Source organism: Rhodnius prolixus, unplaced genomic scaffold (assembly GCF_049639745.1).
Source record: "Rhodnius prolixus isolate KJV_2025 unplaced genomic scaffold, Rpr scaffold_12, whole genome shotgun sequence".
Classification (NCBI taxonomy): Eukaryota; Metazoa; Arthropoda; class Insecta; order Hemiptera; family Reduviidae; genus Rhodnius; species Rhodnius prolixus.
Genome location: NW_027411635.1, coordinates 2,251,501 through 2,278,420, shown reverse-complemented (window position 1 = coordinate 2,278,420; position 26,920 = coordinate 2,251,501). Strand labels below are relative to the sequence as shown.

Here is a 26,920-nt window from a genome sequence, read left to right as displayed (position 1 = left end):
TTTGAATTCTCTTTGGCGGGACTAATTTTTTTGAGTTTGAGTGGATATAATCACAGATTAATTTGTAGAAATCACTTTGTTGTTGTATTAATGGGATATCAAAACTCAAATTTAAAATCAAAATTTAGCATAATCTCAGTGCTTCTTTTTAAGTCATTGTAAGAAATTCTTCACTTACATTGACTAAAAAAAAGAGTCTGTTTTGATATTTCTTTTAAATTAAGCAAAATCAAGAATCCACTTTATTTATATTTGTGTGTGGCCAGCATTCAAATAACGGAAAATTATAGAAAGTTTAAATTTGACCTAAAACAAATAAGTCTGGGAATAAAATTAGCCAAACCAAAAAATGACACATTTTAACAGAGTTCATTTTCAGTTTGAGAACTTTGTTTGAAATTGGTTTTTACCGATTTTTCATTAAAATTGCTGAAAACACATTTTACGCATTTTAATCTAAAACTTTTATTAAAAACACTTTTTTTGGGAAAAATTCATTTTCTATTAGAGTTATAAGTTTAAGCGCTCCTAGGTATCAGAATTCACGAAGTTTAAATGACTCATTTATTGTTAAACGATTTACTTTTTTATCATTTTAAATCTTTTAAATTCAAATATTAGGTATTAGGTATTACCCGAAAATGAGATTTGAATCAAAATCAACCGACCGGCCGTTACAAAAGTTAAGTGTTGATTTACCAGGTTTTTTTGGCGCATTTTTGGGAAAATTGGTTCACACTATATTCTTTTAAGTTTGCCAGCGCACCGTACACTGAATGTCTTCAATAAATTTTTATCTCTGAAATGCCCAATTGGAGTACAGAATACGGTTTTATCCCGAAAATGGTTCTAACAATTTAGCTAAACATACACTTGTACACATTTATTGGAATTATCATTTTCATTTGAAACATTTCGCTGGGGAAAAATCAATTTTAAAAATGGAATTAAAAGATTCACAAAAGCACTATTTCTTTATTGTAAATGTTCTTTAAAATGATCAAAATAAAGTACTCTTTTAACACAAGAAATACACGATTCTATCCAAAAAAGTGGAGCTTTTTAAATGACAAACCACGCATGTGGGAATCAATTTAAGATTAAATAAAATTTTACCACATACATACGTTGCGTTTTAAGAAGAAGTTGTAAGAGAGTTCCCTCGTCAAAATTTTGTTTTTCATTTTTATTATTAAATTTAAAGAGGATTTTTGGGACTTGAAACAATTTTGTTTTTAAAATAGCAATAATTGTAGTAGGTTCAAAATTTTATTATTGCTTACGTTACACCTTTTATTCTCATTTCACGGCATGTAGGACTATCACTTTTATTTGAAACATTTTGTGGGGGACAGCACATTTTAGCGTGCTTCTTAAGTGGGAATAAGATGACACTTTTTTAGGCCAAAGTTTGCCCCATTTCTGATTAATATTTTGCGATTTTACGAATCTGTAGAACATTGATTGTAAGCATTAAATGTATTAATGAAAAATTATCGCAAATTTGTTCAAGAAAATGCGCCATTAAACTTTACGGTTTTTCTTTTATGTGGTCCGCATAATTTTTTTAATATTTCATTAAAATAGACACAATAATAAGGATTTAACCAAAATTATTTAACCGAAATGGCCATAATTTTAAACGATTTTCGAATAACTATTTATGAGTACTGATTGCACACAGTAAAGTTTATTTGAAACATTTTTGCCGGTAGAATTGTGATTTTAGGCTTTCTTTGGGAATTAGATGATGTTAGACTTGACTAAAGTGCCACTGCAATGTATTAAATATTTCTAACACCAGAATTTTGTTATTAAATTAACGTATTTTATTTTCCAAGCACATGTACTAAGTCATTTTGTTTATTAATAACACGTGCTAGATACATTTTAAATATATTATCTCTGTAATTAAAAGGTTAAATTTTTAATAATAGCTAAAATATATGTATATATAAATAAATGAATTTTAAAACCTTGTCCTTCGGGCACCTGAAAGAAACTTTTTGATAGGAAGGCTACTTTTTTTGGCAAACCTCATTTTTGAAACTCTCAAAAGAAAAGAGAAGAAATTCGGATAATTTCGTGTAGTCTTTTTTATTATTATTTTTTTGAACACTTAGGAAAAACACTTTTTTTAAAAGTTGTATTTACAAATTTTAATTTTAATTTTAATTTTTTTAAATTATTGCACATATTTTATTTATTATTTTATGTTTTACAACTGAAAAAGTGTTAAACTCAAAAAGAAACTTTTAGTTTGTTTTTTTAAACACAATTTTTGCACACCACAACTTATAATTTGTCTAAAGCGCGTGAATTTGTCAAAAGTTCTCGAGTTAATCGCCACACATGTTTAGCCGCGTTCTCTAAAGCTGTCGGAGACTTGCCTTTGAAGAGATCTAAATGCGGTAGGAAATAGTGAGGACATCTTCTGCATTGTAGACAGGAGATTAATTGCATGAGTATTCCGCTTATTCTATCGCCTAGACAGGATTCATCCCATTCGATTTCTCGTGGATGTTTTTCGCATTCATAAAGTAGTAAGGTCTTTAGATGGTATCCTGTGACAGGATTGCCGGGCAGCTCTAAATGTCTATCCCGTAGGGTCTTCAATAAGCTAAGACATCTTCGCCTACAGCCACCAGTCAATAGACGACTTTCTACCTCAACAAAACTCATAACCCAAGCATCGCCTTCCATTGCTGACTGTTTCCCTTGCATCGCTGCACATTCTTTGCTAAGCAAATCGAATCCTTCGGTTTTCACTTCAGCAACCAGATTTGGATGCGGCCAGGGTATATGAGGCAATGGCCAATGTGCTGCACTTCTTGGCCAAACACCAGAACATTTAAACGAAGGTGTAATTTGTACAACGTAGCGTTCACGTATACGCAGTTTTACTTCACTTGTATCGGCTATCATCTTTACAGAATCCCTGTAAGTACATTTATCACAAGCTTGAGCCACTAAAGTCTGAAATCTGGAACGTATTTTCCGTGCACTCAGATAACCAGATGCCGTAATAAATTCCACCCAAAGTGACATGGAACGTTTGCGACCATCGCTAAGTTTAAGCACAGCACATCCTGGCAATGAACCATCGTCCACAAAATTGAATACACCCATCTGATTCAAATAGAGTACAACTTCGAATTCAGTTGGTGAGATTACGTCTAAACCTTCGTAACGACCGTTGCATTCAGTTAAGGATGAAATAAAACGAGGTTCTTGTACCTCTACTTCACGTAGTACATCTTGTACAACTTTGCAGATTTCTCTTACAGTCTTTGCTATGGTAGTCTTGCGTGTTTGTACTCGTTCGCCGTAGTATTTATTTAACTGGTAGAGCACTTTGCTTTGTGCAGCCAACATGTCGGCTGGTACAAGCATCACAGAAACCGTCTTCTTATTATTTATTCTTCTAACAATCAAACAAAATGAAAAAAATTAAAACAAAAAAACAAAAATAAACACTTACTTAAACTAAACAAAAAAGGAACTCTCCGAAATATTACCCGCACAGATTCATATCGCCCTGCGTACTGAACACGGCCGCACCGGCTCAGGTATTTGGACAGAAGCTGCGTGGCCACTCCACCCCACTTCTCGTCGTTAAGTGGGCGGACTCCACTTTGTAGAAGGGGTGTGTCTCATCACGTTGGCCATGCCTTCTGTCAACACCCATAAACCAGATCAATACTTGCCAGCCACGCCCAGCTGCTAATCTTGTTACCATATAACTCCACCCACATACACTCGCAAGTTTCATGTGTCTGTGTACCAATGTCCTTTAAGTGAAAAATCCTTTTTCCCAGAGTAAAATATTTTTTTGAAACCTTTAAAACTTTAACTTAACATTTAGCTTTTTTTTTGTAACTTATTTTGTATTATTAAAAAAAAATAAATATAACAAAATTTCATGGAAATAAGTGGTAATCTAACTGAGCAAAGTTAGTTTTCGTAAGAAAAATGGAACTTCAATAAGGAAAGGCTTATTTGGTTAATACAAGTTAGTTTGACTTAGACAAGATTTAATTTAATTGAGCGAAGACTAGTTTGACAGTGAAAAGGTTTATTTTGATTGAGAAAGTTTTAATTTAACAACGGATGTTTAATTTAATTAAAAAAAGGAGCGATTTGAACTTATCAAAGTTAATATTTCATGGAGGAAATGTCTAATTGAATCTAAAAGTTTTATGTAGCAAAGATTTGGTCTATTTAATGATCAAAGCTGTAATATGACTAGGCGAAGTTATAGATTGATTGAAAAAGCTTGATTTAATAGAAATAGGTTTAGGGCGATTGTAAGATAGCTTTCTGCAAAGGTTCTTTAATTGGAAAAGGTTATTTGACTAGGATAAGTTTTGATTTAACCAAGCATAGATTCAGTTTGAGAGAGTAAAGGTATAATTTGTTTAAAGGAAGACTAAATTTATTCTCAATTAATTTATTCATTTGTCTAAACAAAGATTTCTTTAATTATTATAGATTCATTTGATTGTGGAAAGATTTAATTTAATTAGAATGAGGTTGAGTTGATTGAGCAAAGCTTTATTTAATGATAAAGTTTAGTTAGACCCAGGAAAGGTTTGTTTACATTGAAAAAATTTAATTTGATTATCTTTAATTTAATTTTCAATACATCAAAGTTCAATTATTTGAAATAAATTCGTAATGAAATTATAACTAGCCTAATTTAGATGAGATCAGTTTCAGTTTAGTAAAGGTTTAATGTAGTGCAAAGTTTGAGCAAAGTTTTAAATTGATTACTAAAGCTTAATTTAACAGAAATTTAGTTCTGTTTTGTTTAGAAGATAGTCTCTATAAATGTGCAAAGGTTTTTATTGTTTTGAAAATATTATTTGGCTAGAATAAGGTTTAGTTTAATCGAACTAAGTTTTCAGTGTAAAGGAGGAAAGGTTAAATGTAATTAATAAAAGGCTATGTTAAGTGTGCCAAAATTTATTTAATTATCAAAGTTTAATTTGGATGGAGTTTAATTCGATGAAAGAAAGCTAAGGTTTAATTTTATTTAAACGGTTAACTCGAGTGAAGTAAGGCTTATTCTCCTTATAAAATTTAACTGAGATAAAGTTTAATTTAAAATTTACAACAATTCTGATAGAAAGAGAGGTTTAATTTTATTTAATAAGTTTATTTTAATCTTAAATTTGAAATAGTTTAATTTAAAATTAAACTTATTTTGAAATAGTTTAATTTAAAATTAAACTTATTTTGAAAAAAGTTTAATTTCTGTGCCAGATTGCTAATTTAATAGAGAAATGGTTTCATTAAAAAATAAATAGTCTTTATTTTATTAGGAAAGTTTAATTTGAAAAAGGCTGTAAACAAAAAATAAGTATGTTTTTTGTTCATTACGTTTTGCTTAATTTAATTTAAAAAGTTTACGTGATGAGAAAAAAATTTAATTTGATTAAAGAAAGCTTTCATTTTAATGAAAAAAAATTGTAATTAAACTCCGTAAAAGTTTTAATAGAGTTTTGAGTAAAGACGATTAGAAAAGATTTAATGTAATTTAAAACTGGCTAATTTAAGTTTCTGTTTCAATGAAAGTTTATTGTGAAAATGCCTATTCAGTTAATAAAGTTTAAGCTGGCTTAGATAACGCTTAGAAAGAAAGACTAATTCAATATTATCGAATAGCCTCTTAATGTGTTTAGAAAAAAACTTTAATGTGGTATAGAAAAGATTTGCTTAGTAAAGATGAATTATTTGGTTGTTAGATTCTGAAAAAGCTCTTGATTTATTTTAAGCGTTAAGTGACACAGTCTACAGCACTCTAAATTGACAGTCTCAAAAACACTAGGACCTACCCAATCATACTGAAAAAATCCATTTTAGTGTGTTCACACCAGAATTATAGAAATATTGTTTGCATCGATTGTTTTGTCGCGTCGAACTATTAACCGAAATAATGTGAAAATTTCGCATTTTATGGTTAGGTCCTTATTTAATACCAACTCTTTTGTTTTGACTGATTTATAAGTCACGTTTTTATAATTATTTATTTATTTTTTTTAAAAAAAAAAAAAGCTTAAATTTGTGTTGAAACAGATTGTAGATTAATTTTAGCATTTTATTAGTTTTTGAGTTGTAGCAAGGCATCAGCAACCTTACTTCTCATATCAAACAAGGATACCATAATATTCTATTCTTTAGGCTCCGTTGAGCAGTGGTTTCCATTCTTTTTTTGACCTATTATCCATCTTCAAAATGCGTTTGAGGAAATTACTCAATCTATCGCTATCTGACGCGTCTTTAGATGAGAGAAGTTGCTAACTGAGAAATATAAATAAGTCATGTGCAACAAAAGTTTTAACTGGTGTTTATTTACAGGCTTTCTATTTTGAAAACGTTAATGACACAAATCAAATTTAACCTAATGTTAAAAAGAATGTCATAAATGTTATAAAAGTATATTTAACCTAATGGTAAAGTAGAAAACCCGCGCTTCATTGTTTAGCATTTTTAATTATTAGTATTTAAATATTTGTTTTATGAGAAAAAGTTATTGTAATAAGTGAGTTTGTTCAACTAATTTTGGTTACAAAAATGCAAAACAATTTGATAATGCAAGACAGAACAGAGTATTCCAACATTTAGTTCCTCTATAATAAGTTATTGCTGGTTATCTTTTCTACGCACAGATTGGTACATTCAGCTATTGGATTAGCGACAAGTAACATATTACAGAATTTAGAAGTTTCTCGCTGACTTTTTTCTACCACTAAACACGTACACCCACAAATGTAGAAAACCATTAAACATCATCTCGGGCAGGTAAAGTCTTAACGAATTCTACTCAAGATTAGTGTGAAATAGATTTATGAACGCAGATGAGAGTTTTGGTAGCCGAAATAATCGTAAGTTCGTTCGTAATAAATAGATGAATTGTGTGAACGACTGAAAAGGCCAATCCCAGGATTTGGAATTATTCTTTATACAGTTTTCGTAGCGCCAGAATCCCTTTTGTGACAAAATATAAGCTCGACCATTTAAAATTCGGTGCACAATTGGATCACAAGACTATTGTGATTAGAAATCATAGGCTAGAGACAGGCGAAAAATGTGCATTACTGCATCTAAATTAACCCCATGGTATTATTCAAACATGGCCGGGTTTGCTTTTCAAAAGCTTCTGCAGGTTTGTTTGGTGAGGAAGAAGAGGGAATGATATGGCACTTATTGCTTCTGTGCCAAGGGTTGGTATGGCTTATCGGAGAGGGGTTCCTCTAACTACATTTTCCAAGTCTAATCAATCAGACAAAACTGCAAGAGATATACTACTAACTGGGATGCACCAATGGTCCCCAAAGTTGCAGTGGTGAAAGTCACCTTCTGAAGAATCTAATCAAATGTAAGGTTTATCACTTTTATTCTAAAAATTTTACGTTTTCAACGGCTTCTTTAATATAATATGTGATCGAAGGCGCCACGGTAGCCGAGCGGGTTAGAGGCGAGACCTGCGACGCTAATATGTATTGTGGTACTGGGTTCGATTCCCGGTCCTTAGGCCTTGGATTTTATTTAATGGTTAATAAAAGAAATTTACAGTAAAGTATGTTTGCTAGTCGCCCCCGTCCACGACACCTAATTGGTAGTTGGACGTTAAGCCCCGCCTGAAAAAATAGGCGATTACTTTACTTTACTTTACTTTACTTTACTTAATATGTGATCGATATGTCTAACCAAAATTCTGTGCTCGATTTTGTGGAGCAGGGCATTTTTTTTTTAAAAAAATTCTGTCATTTTCTAAGCACTTGCATTCAAAACATGTGCATTTATGCATATTATCACAAATAACAAGACTTATCACTTTTAAATTTCCCTTAAAATGGTGATTTAGACAGGGTTCTGGGGGATGCTTTGACGTTACACTTCATTGATCTGTATGAACGTGTATAATATTGAAGGCGACTAACAATCTTATTCAATTTCTACATTTAAAACTGCGCTGAGACAAAAAAAAATATCCTTAGAATCCCCCGTATCCAGGATTTGTTTCTGATTTGAAAGGTTGGACTGCTTTTTTTTTTTTCAGACGAGAGTCTAACTTTCATTGAATTCAGCTGTATTCTAAGGGTAAGTCTCTATTGAAAGCACATGTTGTGTTGCAGCCTGGGAGTGAGAGCAGTTAGTTTGGCTTCCGCCCAGTCCTGGGGTAATTGATTCCAGTGTCTTCCTTTTTTTTCAACTCTGCATTATTTTTCTTGAAGACCGGAAATTAGAATTAACGTTTATGTGGATTAACTTCAACTAGCTACAGGATATGGTGAAAGTGTGTATTATACACTATAATTACGACCTTAGAAAACAAATTAGTTTAATGTTAGCTAACTAATTGGGGAGCTGCAGTATAATATCTAGGTGGCAAATTAATTTTTCTAGCTTTACCAAATATTCACAGTGGTTTTACAAAGTTTAAAGTAAAACAGCTATAGCAGTTTTACAGAGAAAATCACCAAATACTGGAAACTTCAAGAATTTGGGAATTCTAACAATGCTTTTAATGTTTCGAAACATAGTTGGGATAGTTTTGTTCAATGTATTGACCTAAATATTAATTAGTATAGTATGTACCAAGAGACTCATGCATAATTTTTCGTACGATAAATGTTCTATTTGTTCCTGCTAGTTCCGCAGTGTTCAGTAGCTGCACTTTTTTTCAGTTTAATAAGTTGCAGTAAAATTCTGCATTTATTTTTTCTTGCATTTTAGTTAAATGTACTTTTTATAGAACCATAGCGTTGATACTGTGCTTTCGTCACTTAATACTGATCACACTCTTTTTAGTATGTAACAAGTATTAAGTCGATTTCAGTTTCTATATTATTTTATTTTAAATTATAATGAGTGAATTCAATTTGATTATATTTGATTACTAAGTCGATTTCAGTTTCTATGATATTGTTTTATTTTAAAATATAATAAGTGAATTCAATTTGATTATATTTGATTACTAAGTCGATTTCAGTTTCTATGATATTGTTTTATTTTAAAATATAATGAGTGAATTCAATTTGATTATATTTGATTACTAAGTCGATTTCAGTTTCTATGATATTATTTTATTTTAAAATATAATGAGTGAATTCAATTTGATTATATTTGATTACTAAGTCGATTTCAGTTTCTATGATATTATTTTATTTTAAAATATAATGAGTGAATTCAATTTGATTATATTTGATTACTAAGTCGATTTCAGTTTCTATGATATTGTTTTATTTTAAAATATAATAAGTGAATTCAATTTGATTATATTTGATTACTAAGTCGATTTCAGTTTCTATGATATTGTTTTATTTTAAAATATAATAAGTGAATTCAATTTGATTATATTTGATTACTAAGTCGATTTCAGTTTCTATGATATTGTTTTATTTTAAAATATAATGAGTGAATTCAATTTGATTATATTTGATTACTAAGTCGATTTCAGTTTCTATGATATTATTTTATTTTAAAATATAATGAGTGAATTCAATTTGATTATATTTGATTACTAAGTCGATTTCAGTTTCTATGATATTATTTTATTTTAAAATATAATGAGTGAATTCAATTTGATTATATTTGATTACTAAGTCGATTTCAGTTTCTATGATATTGTTTTATTTTAAAATATAATGAGTGAATTCAATTTGATTATATTTGATTACTAAGTCGATTTCAGTTTCTATGATATTGTTTTATTTTAAAATATAATAAGTGAATTCAATTTGATTATATTTGATTACTAAGTCGATTTCAGTTTCTATGATATTGTTTTATTTTAAAATATAATGAGTGAATTCAATTTGATTATATTTGATTACTAAGTCGATTTCATTTTCTATGATATTATTTTATTTTAAAATATAATGAGTGAATTCAATTTGATTATATTTGATTACTAAGTCGATTTCAGTTTCTATGATATTGTTTTATTTTAAAATATAATAAGTGAATTCAATTTGATTACTAAGTCGATTTCAGTTTCTATGATATTATTTTATTTTAAAATATAATGAGTGAATTCAATTTGATTATATTTGATTACTAAGTCGATTTCATTTTCTATGATATTATTTTATTTTAAAATATAATGAGTGAATTCAATTTGATTATATTTGATTACTAAGTCGATTTCATTTTCTATGATATTATTTTATTTTAAAATATAATGAGTGAATTCAATTTGATTATATTTGATTACTAAGTCGATTTCATTTTCTATGATATTATTTTATTTTAAAATGTAATGAGTGAATTCAATTTGATTACTAAGTCGATTTCAGTTTCTATGATATTATTTTATTTTAAAATATAATGAGTGAATTCAATTTGATTATATTTGATTACTAAGTCGATTTCATTTTCTATGATGTTATTTTATTTTAAAATATAATGAGTGAATTCAATTTGATTATATTTGATTACCAAGTCGATTTCATTTTCTATGATGTTATTTTATTTTAAAATATAATGAGTGAATTCAATTTGATTATATTGAAGTATTATTCTAAAAAAAAGGCTTTATAGGAATAGCTTAAGAAATTTGCAAAATTAAGGGAGGACCAAAGCTTTTTGATAATTCGTACTGCACAGAGTTAGCAAGAAAATAATAAAGGAATAAGTAGAAATGGATTCATTTTAAGGCAGTTACCCTTAAAATTAATATAGATTGTACATCAAAATGACTTAAAGCAGTTTATAGCATGCTTCAATAATATAGTTTCTTACTTAGGATTCAAGATTGGCGAGGAATCGGTCAAATAAAAAAACAAACTCGTCTTTTTTGCCAACGTTTCGACAAAATATATTGTCCTCTTCAGGGCCTGGATATTACAAATACAAAACAATTTACAGAGTCAGTAACATAGAAAAAACAGTAAAAATCAGTAATACAAAAATAAACAGTAAAATACAATAAATTCTTTATAATTATTGTATTGTTATTTATTGTATTTTACTGTTTATTTTTGTATTACTGATTTTCTATGTTACTTGTTGAAAATACATATCTAGTCGACTTTGTAGATGAACATCTTCAAGCAGAACTGGCAAAATGTCTCTTAAAAAAAAGTTAGATACCTTGCACCAGTTAAGTTCTCTCTGTAGAAGTATGGGCCGATTGGTTGATTTCCTAAAACTCCACACCAAACGTTTGTAGAAAAAAACAACCTGAACGTCGAATAACTCTAGCTTGCCTAGATCTTGACTTCGCCACCACAAGTGCTGCTACAAGGAGTCCAGAGTTTTGGCTTGAATATCCGTTGGTTGTGCCCAGTTTGAATAGATTCTTTAAAATAAATAACGTAATTTTGACAGTAAACTGAAATTTGTTTTTCATATTTTAAATTACCATAACTTTTGAAAAACCTAACCGATTTCAAAAAAAATTTTTTATTGTTTTTAGGAGATCAAATACTACAAAAATATGCAAAAACAAATATAACGTTCCATTTGAAAAACAAAAGTTGGATGCTGTATCTCGAGATACAGGGGTTTAAATAAATGGGTTAATCACTGAAAATAAACTAGACTAAAAATGATTAAATACGTGTTTTTTATTTTTTCGAAATTTCCCGCCGTTAAAAAAAAAAGTGGGTGGAGCATATAACTCTGGTCACCCTGTATGTGACCTCTAACCGGTGCAGTACAAAATGCAATTAAATTTCTTTGAATTCTGTGTAAGTTCTATTACTTTATGCTTTTTACTTTATTTTAAGTTCTTCTCCAAAAAGCCATAGACCATAGTATAATGTAGGGTTCAAACTCGTGTGAAATGCCAACCAAAATTCCGTGATCAAAGACCTCTGTCCCTTGAAGTGGTACTTTTTTGGATTTTTTTTTTTTTTCAAGTTTTCAATAATTTTTTGTATTATTGGGTCAAAAATTCTTTATTAATTTTTTTGTTTTCGTTTTTTAAATGTCTTTTTGATTTGCACGATTGTCTGAGGGGCTGCTCTTGCTTGTAAATGGGGGCGATAGAAGTAAATGGGACTACCTCTAGCGCAGAGTAAAAATTTGCTGGGAGATTTCGTTGAATAAAAGGAAAGAATGGGTGAGAGCACGTGTAAAAAGGTCAAATGTTAGTTTGCAAAAGCAAAGAATATATTCAGCAAGCGACTCTATGGGATAGCGGTGACGTCAAACAATCTCATACAACAAGTTGTTTGCGGAATAAATAAATAAATAAAAGGAAATGAAATATAAAACATTGTTCAGCGAGTGTGTAAAAACTTGATAACAAGTGTCCAAGACAAGTCAGCCAGATTCCTGGATGACACTTTTTTCTGCCCAAGACTGCAACTCAAAACTGCAATAAGAAGTGGCGCGCGCATTTCTTCTACCGCTGCACGCCTTTATAGCTCAATTGTAAATTCTGTGCTCCAAAGCATATCCAGATGACAAAAAAAAAAAAGAACGACATTCCTATGACACAAATGGCTCAAACTTTTAGCACCTTGTCTTCTTCTTTCTTTGTCTGATCTATGCTTTTGCTTACCCCATGTGTGTATCCATTTTAAAAATATTTGTTCCAGAAGATTATAGTATCTCCTAATAGTGTCTCATACTGTACAAGTATTGAAGGACAGAGGCTTATTCTGAATGTTTTTTTAAGAGATTCTTTGTGAATGGTTCAAAGAATCACAAAATACATTGCGATGATAACTCAGATTTAAAAATTTCACTCGATCGCACTACTTCCTCTTTCTAGGTAGATTTAAAAGTAAATTATACACCCCCTTTTGGCTGCAGAGCCTGCATTACTCGATCTCACAACAAAATACGAGGTCTGTAAATTAAGTAATGAGACTGATTTTTTTAAATTTGTTTATTCAAAAAGAATTACAATTCTATATTGTCACCTTCAAAATAACTTCCTTCTGAAGCCACACAGCGCTAGAGACGTTTCTTCCACTCCTCATAGCAGTGCTCGAACTCCGATACTGGAATAGCCTTCAGCTGGTCGGTTACAGCCATTAGAATGTTTTCGACTGTCCCAAAATGAGTTCCCTTTGAGGTGATTTTTCAACTTCGGGAAGAGAAAAAACGTCAACAAGGACTCAAGTCCGGGCGAATAAGGAGGCTGAGGAGCCACAGGAATGTTTTTACTGGCCAAAAACACCGTTTATTAAAATTGCTGTGTGACAAGGAGCATTATCGTGATGCAACATCCACTTGTTCTTGATGTTTGGTCTCGCAAGTTTTTCAAGAACCTCTAGGTAAAAGTGTTGATTGACCGTTTGACCTTGAGGTAGAAACTCTTTGTGGACGATTTCGTGGATATCGAAAAAAACAAATCAGCATGCATTACGATCTTCGACTTCGCCATCCTTGCTTTTTTTGGGCCTTCGGAGAGGTTGAAGTGTGCCACTCCATGCTCTGGCGCTTGGTTTCTGGGTCGTACTCAAATCCACCTGACTTGAGTCCTTGTGACTTTTTTTCTCTTCCCGAAGTTGAAAAAATCACCTCAAGGGAACTCATTTTGGGATAGTCGAAAACGACATTCAAACGGCTGTAACCGACCAGCTGAAGGCTATTCCAGTATCCGGAGTTCGAGCACTGCTATGAGGAATGGAAGAAACGTCTCTAGCGCTGTGTGGCTTCAGAAGGAAGTTATTTTGAAGGTGACAATGTAGAATTGTAATCCTTTTTGAATAAACATTTTGTAAAAAATCAGTCTCATTACTTAATTTACAGACCTCGATCTATCTAGAAGGCCTATCGTTTACCTTTTTCTCCGTATAGATATTAGAGCTATCCTGGGAGCGGAAGCTGGTACTTCATGAAATCTTTTAGCACATGTTTGTGTTAACGGAAGTGTTTTTTTCTCTTTCTCTTACCTTATATAATTGCCATACTGATTTTTCTCAACAATATACTTACGACCTATTTTCGATACTTGGGATTTATACTAGTTTTTTTATTTTTTTAAAGCGGTCTGCATTTATTATTATTATGGTATATCTTAAAAACTGTTAGCAAGAAACATCTTGTAGTGTAATTACGCTTGACTGAGTTAATACGCTTGCTAAAGAAGAATAGTTTGTAGGAAGAATAATGAAATTGTAGAGGGTCTATCCATTGTAAAAAGTATAGGTACCTCTTTGGACAATGAAAAGTACTTCGTGGGATTTAGACTTTAGTTGTAAAACATGTTACTTTTTCAAATAACAATACGTACTTGACAGCAAGCCTAAACAAGTAATCTACCTTCTATATCCATTAAGAGATCCGACCAACTCGGCTTTTTGTCTGTCTGCCAGCCATTAAATTCTAAAAATATAAGACTATTTCTTTTAGTATTTTCTTATTACATTTCACTTTCATTTTTGGATAAATCGTTTGGATAAATTTCAAATTTGGTTTTTGGTTTAGATTTTTGGTGATTACCAAGAATGCAAGAAATCTGTTTGTGATGGGGTAAATAAAAGGAAACGTCTTCATCAATTTTTCTTACTTCCGTTAACCGAAGTATTACGATTATGTCCAATTTTCTATTCTAAGTATTCATAATAAATATCCTTGTTTGTGATTATTCAGAGAAATTTCTGGTCTAGAACAGTGTTTCCCAACCTGTTGTACGCGCGTACCACCAATGGTACGAGAGTTGGTGGTTGGCTGGTTGGTGGTACGCGAAAAATAATCAATAATGGCGGACATAAAAGAAAAAAAATTAAATCATAAAAAAATCTATAAAAACGTTTTTATGAAAGTCTATGAAAGTTTTAGAATCCCACTCCATATAAACAAATATAACCCTAAAGAAGAATTTTGTAAATCTATATATATAAAAATGAATGTGTGTCTGTTTGTTTGTACTCGATAGATTCAAAAACCATACATCCAATCGCCGTGAAAATTTGGGAAATTATTAGGTATATCCCCGGGAAGGTTTTTGAAATCTTTTTTAAAATCAGAGTTGGGGTTCTAGGTGCTCCCGAACAAATATCCCAACAATATCAAAATAACATTTAATTAGTAATATTTGTTGAAAGTGTAACCATGAAAAACAGTTTTTTGCAATTATTAATACGAGAATAAATTATACCGAAGATGGTGGTAAATCCATTAAACTAAAAGTACTCAACAATACTATTGACGTTGATAATCGTTGGGTAGTGCCATATTCTCCATTACTACTAAAAACGTATAACGCACACATAAATGTTGGGTACTGCAATTCAGTGAAAGCGATAAAATATATTTGCAAATATGTGAACAAAGGAAGCGATATGGCAGTGTTTGGAGTGGAAAATACAACTGCATCTAACGATGAAGTCACCCAATATCAACTGGGACGCTACATAAGTAGCAATGAGGCCGTATGGCGTATTTTATCATTTTCCATTCATGAGCGATATCCAACGGTTGTTAATTTAGCAGAAAATGGACATCGTGTGTACTTTACATCAGAAAATGTACGTGCAAGAGCAATGTCACCACCTCCAACAACATTAACTGAATTTTTCACATTATGTAGAAATGATACCTTTGCAAGGACACTACTGTACTCTGAAGTAGGTATAATTTTCATTTCGATGTATTGTATACATTTGATCATTAATAAATTATGTTTGAGGTATCAAAACTGCGTTTTTGTTAAACACAGCAACGTGTGAACGGGTACAGCTAGTTAATTAATAATTTTGAAGAGAAAAATATGTACGCAATTTTTAATTGTTTAAAAAATGTTTTAAAACTAAGATCTTACACTTTACAAAGTTTATAAGGTGAACATGAACTTAGAACTCCTTTGTAACTCCTTTGTTACATTGTATCTCTATGCAAATAAAGATAATAATAATAAAATAACACACTCGGAATAACAAATTTCACGAAATAACAATCATTTTTAAGAAGTGGTACAATTTAGTACGATGTACGAGGGTCGTTTGAAAAGTCCGTGCAAAAATAAAAACTACTTAATTTTTTGGGGTAAACCTTTTTTATTTTTCAACATAGTCTCCTTTTAGGCTTATACACTTCGTCCAACGCTGCTCTAGTTTGTTGATCCCTTCCGAATAATAGGATTTGTCCAAGTCTGAAAAATAGCCATTCGTTTCTGCAATCACCTCCTCGTTTGAATAAAATCTTTTTCCCGCCAGCCATTTCTTCATATTGGGGAACAAATAGTAGTCCGAGGGAGCCAAGTCTGGAGAATAGGGGGGATGTGAAACGAGTTGGAACCCTATTTCCATTAATTTTGCGACCACAACTGCTGAGGTGTGAGCTGGTGCGTTGTCGTGATGGAAAAGGACTTTTTTGTGGGCCAATCGTGGGCGTTTTTCTTGCAGCTCGGTTTTCAAACGGTCCATTAACGATGAATAATATGCACCTGTAATAGTTTTACCCTTTTCCAGATAGTTGATGAGGATTATTCCTTGCGAATCCCAAAAGACTGTCGCCATAATCTTTCCGGCCGAAGGAACGGTCTTCGCCTTTTTTGGCGCAGTTTCCCCCTTGGTAACCCATTGTTTAGATTGTTCTTTGGTCTCAGGAGTGTAGTGATGTATCCATGTTTCATCCACAGTGACGAAACGACGCTTAAAGTCCTGCGGATTCTTCTGGAACAGCTGCAAACCGTCCTTGCAACACTTCACACGATTTCGTTTTTGGTCAAGCGTGAGCAATCGCGGCACCCATCTTGCGGATAGCTTTGTCATGTCCAAATGTTGATGCAAAATATTATGTACCCGTTCATTCGAGATGCCCACAGCACTAGCAATCTCACGCACCTTCACTATTCTGTCATCCATCACCATATCATGGATTTTATCAATGATTTCTGGAGTAGTAACCTCAACAGGGCGTCCAGAACGTTCAGCGTCACTTGTGCCCATATGGCCACTCCGAAAATTTTGAAACCACTTATAAACTGTTCTAATCGAAGGTGCAGAGTCACCATAATGTTTATCAAGCTTCTCTTTAGTCTCCTGAGGCGTTTTGCCTTTCATAAAGTAGTGTTTAATCAACGCACGAAATTCTTTTTCGTCCATTTTTTGAAAATCACTCGACTTCCTCGATTCAAACGAATGCCAAACACAAAGAAATAGACCGATCTGGCTGAAACTTGGTGTGTGTTCTTCCAAGAGATGCTACTAACTAAACATAACCTCGATACGCGCCAGTGGTGCTATCCCTCTGGCTTTGCACGGACTTTTCAAACGACCCTCGTACTACGAAGTGGTACGCGAGCTGAAAAAGGTTGGGAAACGCTGGTCTAGAAAATGGTTCCTTCGTGTTACACTAAACCTTTATGGTTAATAAATTTAAATTTCTATACGAAATTAATGTGTAAACAAAAATTATGCAAAAATAAAGTGGGCACTTAATTTGCAATAAAAATATTCTGCTTCACAAAAATTTGATGACCGTTCTGTTAAAAGTAAATCTAAAATTTGTTGCTACTCAGATACCTCCTATGTAAATACAATTTATTCTATAATTTCTTTTTAATTCAAAAAAATGACGTTTTGTTTAGAATTGAATTAAATGCATAATACTATGTATCATATTTTATCCTACACGCTTGTTTTCTAAAATTCTATAAATTTCCAAAGAGATTTGTTAAGTTACAAAGAGATTTAGTATTTTAAATGGTTGCTTCCGACTTGCTTATTTGCTTACAATTAAACCTAATTTCAAATTTCGGTTTTCTAAAAAATAAACAATTTTTTAGTACTTAGGTGACCTCAAAACGTGAAACTTTTTTTTGAAAACGAAATTTCTTCTTGCTAAGAAGAGTAACAGACAAAATAAATTTAATTTACTTGGACTACAATACTCATTTTTCAAGTGGACTACGAGAAACTATAATTAAGTTATCTTGCCAGCAATCTACTCATCCATCTTTCACTAGCGTTATTTATGATACTATAAAACGGAAGTATTATTGAAAAATCAGCTGGTAGTATTGTGAACAAAGGAAGCTCGTATTACCCTGTTATTAGCGATAAAATGATCACTTCCGTTACAAAGTTTTTGCTGTAGTAGGCGAGAGTAAAATACTTGTAAATCATTTTACCAAACAATGGCGAACGCAGAAAGCTATAGTATTCTGAGGAGAGTGGCACTTCTCATTAAGATTTTGGTAAAGCTGAAAATTAGTTAGTTTATATGACGCTTGTATGAGACTTTTACTCAATGATTACGATTCTAATTGGAAAGATTTGCTTGAAGTACTGAAGGTAAACAGTATGCTCCTCGAAAATGTAAGAGGTGAAGTTATTGGAAGACATTATATATCAGGATTAATGGAATCCTGGAATATCCTGTAGCAGGATGATACTAATCGGTATACAAAATGAATTTAATGACCATTGTGATTTCAGAGATATTTTCTCGGCTAGACAAGCGACCTTACACAGGCTTTCAAGTCCTATGAAGTCTGATCAAGGCTTCGAGATCCTGACGAGAATTGGTGGCTAAAATTAAGTCATTCTCTTCTAGGTACCCTATAATATTTGGCATACAAGTACAGTTAATTAGCAGATCGCTTGTTGCTAGAGGGTATCCTATGGAGTTTTTGCGGGTCTCACAAACCTTTTTATTTTGGCCACGGTAGCCGATTAAAGAATGGGTGTACAGTCATAGAAATGGTGGGTGCAAACCCAAGGGACTATAGAAAGACTTAAGAATTAATTATTAGCTACTTGGCTAAATTTACAATGGTACAATTGCAACAAAGCCAATCGAAGATAATATTCATAGTTTTCCCCTGTCAAGCGATAGTCTCGTACATAGTTATGTCAAGAGGTAATGGACGGTGGCACTAAATGTGTTTTGTGAGTGCGAAGTGCTTATTATATCTTAGAGTTCGGCTCTTCGAAATTCATGCTTTTAAAGTTTGCCGAGGATACCTTCATCAGGCTCTTCAGTTTATTTAAACTAACAAGACTGAGAGAGATCTTCTAACTAGTAAGTGTAAACTATAGACCCTCTGACTTTGTGACCGATCCTCTTAGAATCTAATGTTATCCTCATTGTCATGAGTTTGATTAGAAAGGGTTAGGGATGTTTGAAAAATAGCTGTGGAAGGATTGGATAGTATAACTGGAAGGTTTGGATAGTAGCACTGGAATAGCTGGATAGTAGCACTGTAATGATTGGATAGTGGCAATGGAATGATTGGATAGTAGCACTGGAAGGATTGGATAGTAGCACTGGAAGGATTGGATAGTAGCACTGGAAGGATTGGATAGTAGTACTGGAATGATTGGATAGTAGCACTGGAAGGATTGGATAGTAGCACTGGAAGGATTGGATAGTAGCACTGTAATGATTGGATAGTGGCAATGGAATGATTGGATAGTAGCACTGGAAGGATTGGATAGTAGCACTGGAAGGATTGGATAGTAGTACTGGAATGATTGGATAGTAGCATTTAGCATGCTTGGTTGAAGATTCTTTTCTTTTCTTTTTTTAAGTTTTTACCTTTTGTTTACTACCTTCTCAGTCTAGTTTGTGCCTTCCAGAAGAGTCGTTTATCTAGACAAAGTCGAAAGATAGCGAACACTCTCAACCGTAAGAATTTTGATCCAATGAAGGTAAATAGATTTGGAACGGTTGCTTTTCTGAGGCTCCAGTTTATGCATTTGCATTTAGAACTTTGATTTTTTCCCTCCACTTTATGCCCCCCATTTTGGATGACGTCATCTAACCACAAGGCCAAATTTATTTTATCAGAATAAAAGTTCCATCTTAGAGGTAAGAGTTAATTTAGGCATAGATGTTTAGTAATTTAGGTATAATAAACCATTACCAACTCTTGAGTAAAAGCGTTCCTACACAAAATGGCGCAGAATATTTTACAATTAATTTCATGACCAAAGTCAGTTCGCTCTTTATCTCAAAACTTTACTCCAAACTGGGTTACTTATATTTCCCTACATTCAGTCTCAAATAGCCGCGCGCTGAGATTGTCTTTTGAATTTTATAAAATTTACTGTATTAAAAACGTAATTTAAAAGATGAAGATAGTTCTTTTTTGAAACCTGTTGAAACTTGTTGTTTATTTACAACAAAATGATCTACTTTTGCGACACAACTAAAATTGTTTGGTCATATTGTTCGAAAATCACAGGTGTGGGTGTGTATAGAATGTCAATGTTAGGCTGGAATACCCACAGGTATGCTAAGATCTATGGATAAGAAATACACTTCTCATGGGAGAAAACATTTCCAAAATTGGTTGGTTTTATCAGTGGGTAGCAAGCATGTTTATTGTATCTCCAACCGATTTTAGTCTCATTAGAGATAGATTAATCAGTATGGTGAACTAACTTTGCTGATGGTGGATGAATGTCTGCAAGTGGTGGAAGGATGCAAATAATTAGTCGATGTTTATTGACATTTCTTTCTCACTGTCAATTCCAATGTTGTTGTTATTTGGATCTTTTTAATCCTGATACTTTATTGAATCATTTTGTAAACAGAATGGCTCTCTGTGAGGCTCAGTACTTGTTTGGCATTCTACCAATCAAAATGACGGTGAGGTATGAAATTAATTTTGCAACATTATTGGAAAAGAAAATTTACGGCCGCCGAAATTACGCGTTTAATGCGGAAAGTTGAAGAGGAATCTAACATTAATGAGAGCGGACTGTGAGAAGGTGGTTCGCCAAATTTGAGAGTGGCGAATTGAAAGCTTGGAAAAGGCAGACAGGCTCTGGGCGACCGTCTGTTGTGGACAGCGAGCCTCTACGACACGCTATTGAAGATGATCCCACGTAAAAAGTACTCGGCACTATCCTCCGAGAACTTGGTTTGTCACAGTCAAGTGTGAATCACCACTTACACGAATTAGGCAAAGTGAAGAGAGCATGTAGAGAAGTTCTACATGAGCTCACCTAGCAGCAAGCCGAAAGTCGCCTGCAAAACATGGCGTTTGCTCCTTCAAAAATCCAAATGGCGAACGTTTCATTAAAAGTGGATTTACTTGCGCAATCTTAACTCATCAGGACCGAGGCCACCCCGTTCTACCGGTCGCAAGGCGATGTCAATTCGAAAAGAAGACAATGCTGTCGGTTTTGGGGGGGAATTTTGAAGGTGTAATCCACTATGAGTTAGTTCTAGTTAGTTAGTTCTTTATTCAGGACAGCTGCAACGAATGCACGCAGTTTTGGGAGAGACGATACCCCGGCTTTGGCGGATAGGAAGAATGTTTTGCTGCAGCAGGACAACGACCGGCCGCACACTTCTCGAAGAAAAAACTTACTGAAATGGATACCGTCGAACTTCTACCGCACCCACTTCTATAGCCCTGGATCTTGCGCCTTCGGACTTTTCATCTTTCCCGAACAATGGCTCAGCTTTCTTAAGGGGAAAACATTTAAGACATTGGTGGAGGTAAAAACTGGAGTAGAAAGACTTTTTGAAGTCGAAACCCAAAGAGTGGGTACCGACAGGGAATCGAACAGCTGGCTTCTAGATGGCCACTAACCATAGAACATGATGGACTGTGCTTTGAAATTTAGAAGTAAATTGATGTAAGAAAAAATAATAATTCATTTTAACCCTTGAAAGGATCTTTTTTTTTTATTCACCCCAATACTTCGTGTGTGAGAGAGGATCTGTTTTTTGGAAGAATCTTTTGCCAGGAACTCTTCGCCAGTAGTTGATCTAACGAGGGTAAGAAAGAGCAGAAATTGGACGCTCTAGGTGGTAGGTAGATGGTGGGTTTGTTAGGCAAGGAGAGTTGTATTGCATGGAGTCCCCGGGAGGTGTCCAGTTAGAGCGGCCGAGAACGCTAGCCGGAATGGTCGGTAGTGGGGCTCCAGACGGTCCAGACTGCGGCCTTATTTATTGTTGTGCCAAGCAACGCTATCTACACGCTCCATCTAAACTTAAAAAGTTGTTTTGTTCTTCGTGTGGACATTTTCCATCTGGAATTCCCCTATTTTATTGTCATTTGGTTTATTTTATTTTGATTTCATTTTATTCTCCTTTCTACTTCTATCTTTTACAAACATTCATTTCTCCACAATCTAAAATACTTTAAACCAGGTTTTAAAAAAACATTAAAATATACTATCACAAAAAAAGAAGCCGGCTGCGGCAGATTCCCTAACTATTCAAAGATAAAACTTGTAGATATTACAATAAAACAACAACTAACGAACACGACTTTCTCTTTGTACAAATTCCCTAACTTCTAACTTATTCATTTTCTCAACCAATTTAACCTTCTATTACTATCGTAATTTAGGGAAGGGATTAGCTATGTGGTTAGCACACTGGACTCCCACGCGGAGGTCCCGGGTTCGAGTCCAGCTGCTGACCCTTAGATTTTTTCTTCCTAGGAGCTTCTTACAGCTCACTGTCCGGTGATGGACAGTGTTGTCTGCAAAGAGAGAACACTGTCCGGAGGCCGGCAGTGCACTGGAAAAAGCTCCGGGCGCCAATAACCATAGATGTTGACGCGCCTTAAATAATAAAAAAAAAAAAAAAAAAAAAAAAAACTATCGTAATTAGACGAAGTATTACATTCGATTTTTACTTTTCATCAGTTGTTACATAAATTTTGGGTAACCTTTCATTCAACCTCCACATGAACTCTATAGTCACAAAGGCAAATAAAATGGTTGACTTTATTCGAGTATCTAGATCTACTCGAAACTTTAAAGATGTCTGATCCATGATTGTTATACATAAAGTAATGGTACAATCTATTCCTAAGATTGCTCTGGTATCGAGAGACAAAAGCCATTTTTGGAAGTACCACACGATGACCTAAATGGAATCTACTGGCTTGCATAACTTTACAGTTTTGTAGAAAAGTTACAAACTGAATTTTTATTTTCAAAATTCAACTTTACCAAGAATTACGGATCAAGCTTATCATCTATCTTCTGATTTTGATTTATTTAATACTAAAGTGGTTAAATGAAAACGTTTTTTAAATAACAGATTATAGACTACTTTTTCAATTACTAGTTATTTAAAAAACAAAGATAGAAATAAGAATTTCTTCAGTTATTAAAATTTGTTAATTCACTATAATAATTAAGTTTCAGACTGTACCATTTAATTTCTTGGATTCCTTAAATAGCCTATAATTAATTGTTATTATTAAATTTTTACTATTATTACTATATTTTATGCCTATAACTTTGTATATTCTATATATTATTGCCCTAAATTAGATTATTATTAGTATACATTAAATTATGTGTTACACGTATTATATGAGCTGTTTATTTTGGAAGTGGGGCAAGTCCATTTTTGAAAAAATGAAGATAATGATAATCTATATATATAAAAATGAATGTGTGTCTGTTTGTTTGTACTCGATAGATTCAAAAATCATACATCCAATCGCCGTGAAAATTTGGGAAATTATTAGGTATATCCCCGGGAAGGTTTTTGCAATTTTTTTTTAAAATCAGAGTTGGTGCTCTAGGTGCGCCCGAACAAATATCCCAAAAATATCAAAATAACATTTAATTAGTAATATTTGTTGAAAGTGTAACCATGAAAACCATGAAAAACAGTTTTTTGCAATTATTAATACGAGAATAAATTATACCGAAGATGGTGGAAAATCCATTAAACTAAAAGTACTCAACAATACTATTGACGTTGATAATCGTTGGGTAGTACCATATTCTCCATTACTACTAAAAACGTATAACGCACACATAAATGCTGGGTACTGCAATTCAGTGAAAGCTATAAAATATATTTGCAAATATGTGAACAAAGGAAGCGATATGGCAGTGTTTGGGGTGGAAAATACAACTGCATCTAACGATGAAGTCATCCAATATCAACTGGGACGCTTCATAAGTAGCAATGAGGCCGTATGGCGTATTACCTGTATATCATTTTCCATTCATGAACGATATTCAACGGTTGTTCATTTAGCAGTACATCTTGAAAATGGACATCGTGTGTACTTTACATCAGAAAATGTACGTGCAAGAGCAATGTCACCACCTCCAACAACATTAACTGAATTTTTCACATTATGTAGAAATGCTACCTTTGCAAGGACACTACTGTACTCTGAAGTAGGGGTAATTTTATTGTTAATTTTCATTTCGATGTATTGTATACATTTGGTCATTAATAAATTATGTTTGAGGTATCAAAACTGCCTTTTTGTTCAAACACAGCAACGTGTGAACGGGTACAGCTAGTTATAGATAAAACTTAGTATGATCTTTTTATCTGTAAACAATTTAGAGTCAAAAAAATTCAGAATCCTAATATTTGGGAGATGGATGCTGTATGGTGAAGCAAATGTGATGGTTTAACTTCATGTCTTATCTATCTATCTTTGATATTAGTCATCGGTGATTGTACAATATTTCATAAAATTTATTATTATTTAATAATAAGTCCATCTTAATTTTGGGTTTCGATAATAACACCAACACCGGGAAATTTTTAGTACTATTGGCAACACTGAAAAACTGTAAATTGTATAACATTCGACTTATATTATCGGCTATCAAGTAAGGTTTTGTGCTCGGTGTACGAAAAAAGTTTCATTATTTGAAAATTAATAACGGATTGTGGTTTATTTTATAAAAAGAAAAAATGGCTGAAACCGATTACAACGGTAATTATAACTCTGATGCATCTAAAAGTTTATTATGTTTGTAGAAATAAGACCCATGAGAATCGGTAATAAAAGAAGAATCATGGAATCAGAAACTGAATACGAAGGCAATTCGGACCAAAATGATTCAAAAAAAGAAGAAGAATAGTTGAACTATTGATTAGTATTTTGTTTTTATTGTTAAAAAAAGACTGATACGACTGAAATATTATCCATTTAAATCAACGATTACAATAATTAATTAATTTTGAAAGTGAGGCAAGTCCATTTAGTTATAATAAAACCTTTATTTTTCTTAGCCAGCACTATAAACACTATTGGATTATAAACTTACATTATCTAACACCACAAAATACAACAAATATGTCTATTAATATTTACCGATATTTTTAAATTTATTAAAACGCAAAACCTTAAATAGCTCGAAATAACAAAAAATGGACTTGCCCCACTTTCAAAATAAACGGCACATTTATTACAATATTTTATTAATGATATTTAATTGTAACTGGGTGATTGCCCTTATTTTAAGTAAGTAAATAACTTTATGGTGAGGGCTGTCATTGTTTGTGGTCATTATAACTAAAGAAAAAATCGAGAAACTACAGAATATGTAAATTGTTATTAGTTTTAGCTAGCACTTCGGTATAATTTTAGCTTTTAGACAAAATTCGCCACGAAAGAGCACTTAATTGAATCGATTTTATCAGTTTTTTTAAAATTTGAAATCTGTTTGTTGGAAATGGCGCTTTAATATCGATTCTTTTAGTAATAATATCGATTATTTTAAGCGAAAAACAAAAAAAAATGGCTCTAGATTATTGTTTCTAACAATATTGTAAACTCACATCATACTTTCCATTACTGTTTCAGTATATGATGCAGTTCAAATACCTGTATAATTGTGAAAAACTTTAGGATAAAATTAGTAATGTCTACTCATATTGGAAGATTATCAGTCCGCTATTTAATATTTTTTATATTAAAAGCTGATTATCAGTGATGTGTTTGTTTTTGTGGGTAATCTGGTTATTATAGAGAAGGAAGGGTCTAAGTCCATTGAACTGATCCCTTCAGGATTAGTAGGGCATGAGATAAGACTCAGATGTGGCTTATTTGTCTTGAGGCTGCTTTACCTGACGGAACTCTTCTAAACTGTAAGCAGGTTTTCGCACCTTTAAAGATCTTTAATTTATTAACCGCGCCTTTATGTCATTAATAGACGTGTTTTTTTTATTTTGGTCCAGAATAATGGTTCTTTCGAATGTAGACGTAGCCCGAGCTGATGCCTTGGCAAGAGAAGGCCAGAGCGTCCGATCTATCGCAGAAACCCTTGGAGTAGCGAAGTCCGCCATTAATGATGCACTCCGCCGTTTCCGGGAGACTGGCAGTTATGAACGGAGGGCTGGCAGTGGCCGACCAAGGGCCACAACTGAAGTTGACGATCGATTTATCACGCTCTCAGTATTGAGAGACCGCCATTTAACTGCTCCTGAGGTTCGGGAAAGGCTTCAAGTGGCGCGAAATACGCGTGTTAGCTCGGACACAGTACGGCGGAGACTGAGGGAGCGTGGACTTGAAGCAAGGCGCCCCGCGACAGGGCCCCAACACCAGGAAAGGCGTCGTAGAGAAAGGCGATTATTTGCCGACCAGCATTTTCATTGGACTGTAGAGCAATGGGGAACAGTTTTATTCACAGATGAGTCTCGCTTTGGTCTATACCACTCAGACGATCGAGACAGAGTTTGGAGACGATCAGGGGAGCGATTTGCTCAATGTACTCTTCGCGAGTCACTGCCTTTCGAAAGGAGATCAGTTATGGTTTGGGGTGGAATCAATTTCCATGCCCGTACTGAACTGATTTTCATTGATAATGGGGGCTCTGACTGCTCGGAGGTACATTGAGGAAGTGCTCCTAGAGGCTGTGACCCGTTGGCTCCATTTATTGGTGACCAATTCATTTTGATGCAGGGTAATGCTCGTTCACATACCGCCAGAATTGTTACCGAATACTTGGAGCAAGTGGGAATCACAGTTCTGGACTGGCCTGCACGAACTCCCGATATGAATCCCATAGAACATTTATGGGATAATTTAGGAAGGCGTGTTAGACATCGTCATCCTCCTCCTAGTGACTTAAATCAGCTCCAAATTGCTGTTCGTGAAGAATGCTCTGCCGGTGGAGTACGTCCAAAATTTAATTTCTATGCCTGACAGGATTAGGGCCCTTCGCCTTAGACGAGGGAGAAATACCCGCTATTAGAACATCCCTTGTCAGAAAACCTGATAAGAATGAAGAATAAAGTTTAAAAAAAAAAATGTGTTAATTTCTTATTT

At 33.3% G+C, this 26,920-nt stretch overlaps 2 protein-coding genes across 6 annotated transcripts in view; one reads left to right on the top strand and one right to left on the bottom strand.

Moving 5' to 3' along the window:
• rg (A kinase anchor protein rugose) overlaps positions 1-26,920 on the top strand; it is a 257,928-nt gene that overhangs the window by 195,098 nt on the left and 35,910 nt on the right. The window lies entirely within an intron of this gene.
• LOC141461733 (protein mab-21-like) lies at positions 1,887-3,769 on the bottom strand. The gene has a single exon (XM_074143011.1). It carries the CDS (start codon positions 3,391-3,393, stop codon positions 2,296-2,298), a length of 1,098 nt encoding a protein of 365 aa, XP_073999112.1. The 5' UTR covers positions 3,394-3,769; the 3' UTR covers positions 1,887-2,295.

Bases quoted from the DNA above. Each gene is read 5' to 3' on its own strand.
- LOC141461733 (XM_074143011.1), bottom strand. From the start codon at position 3,393: ATGCTTGTACCAGCCGACATGTTGGCTGCACAAAGCAAAGTGCTCTAC.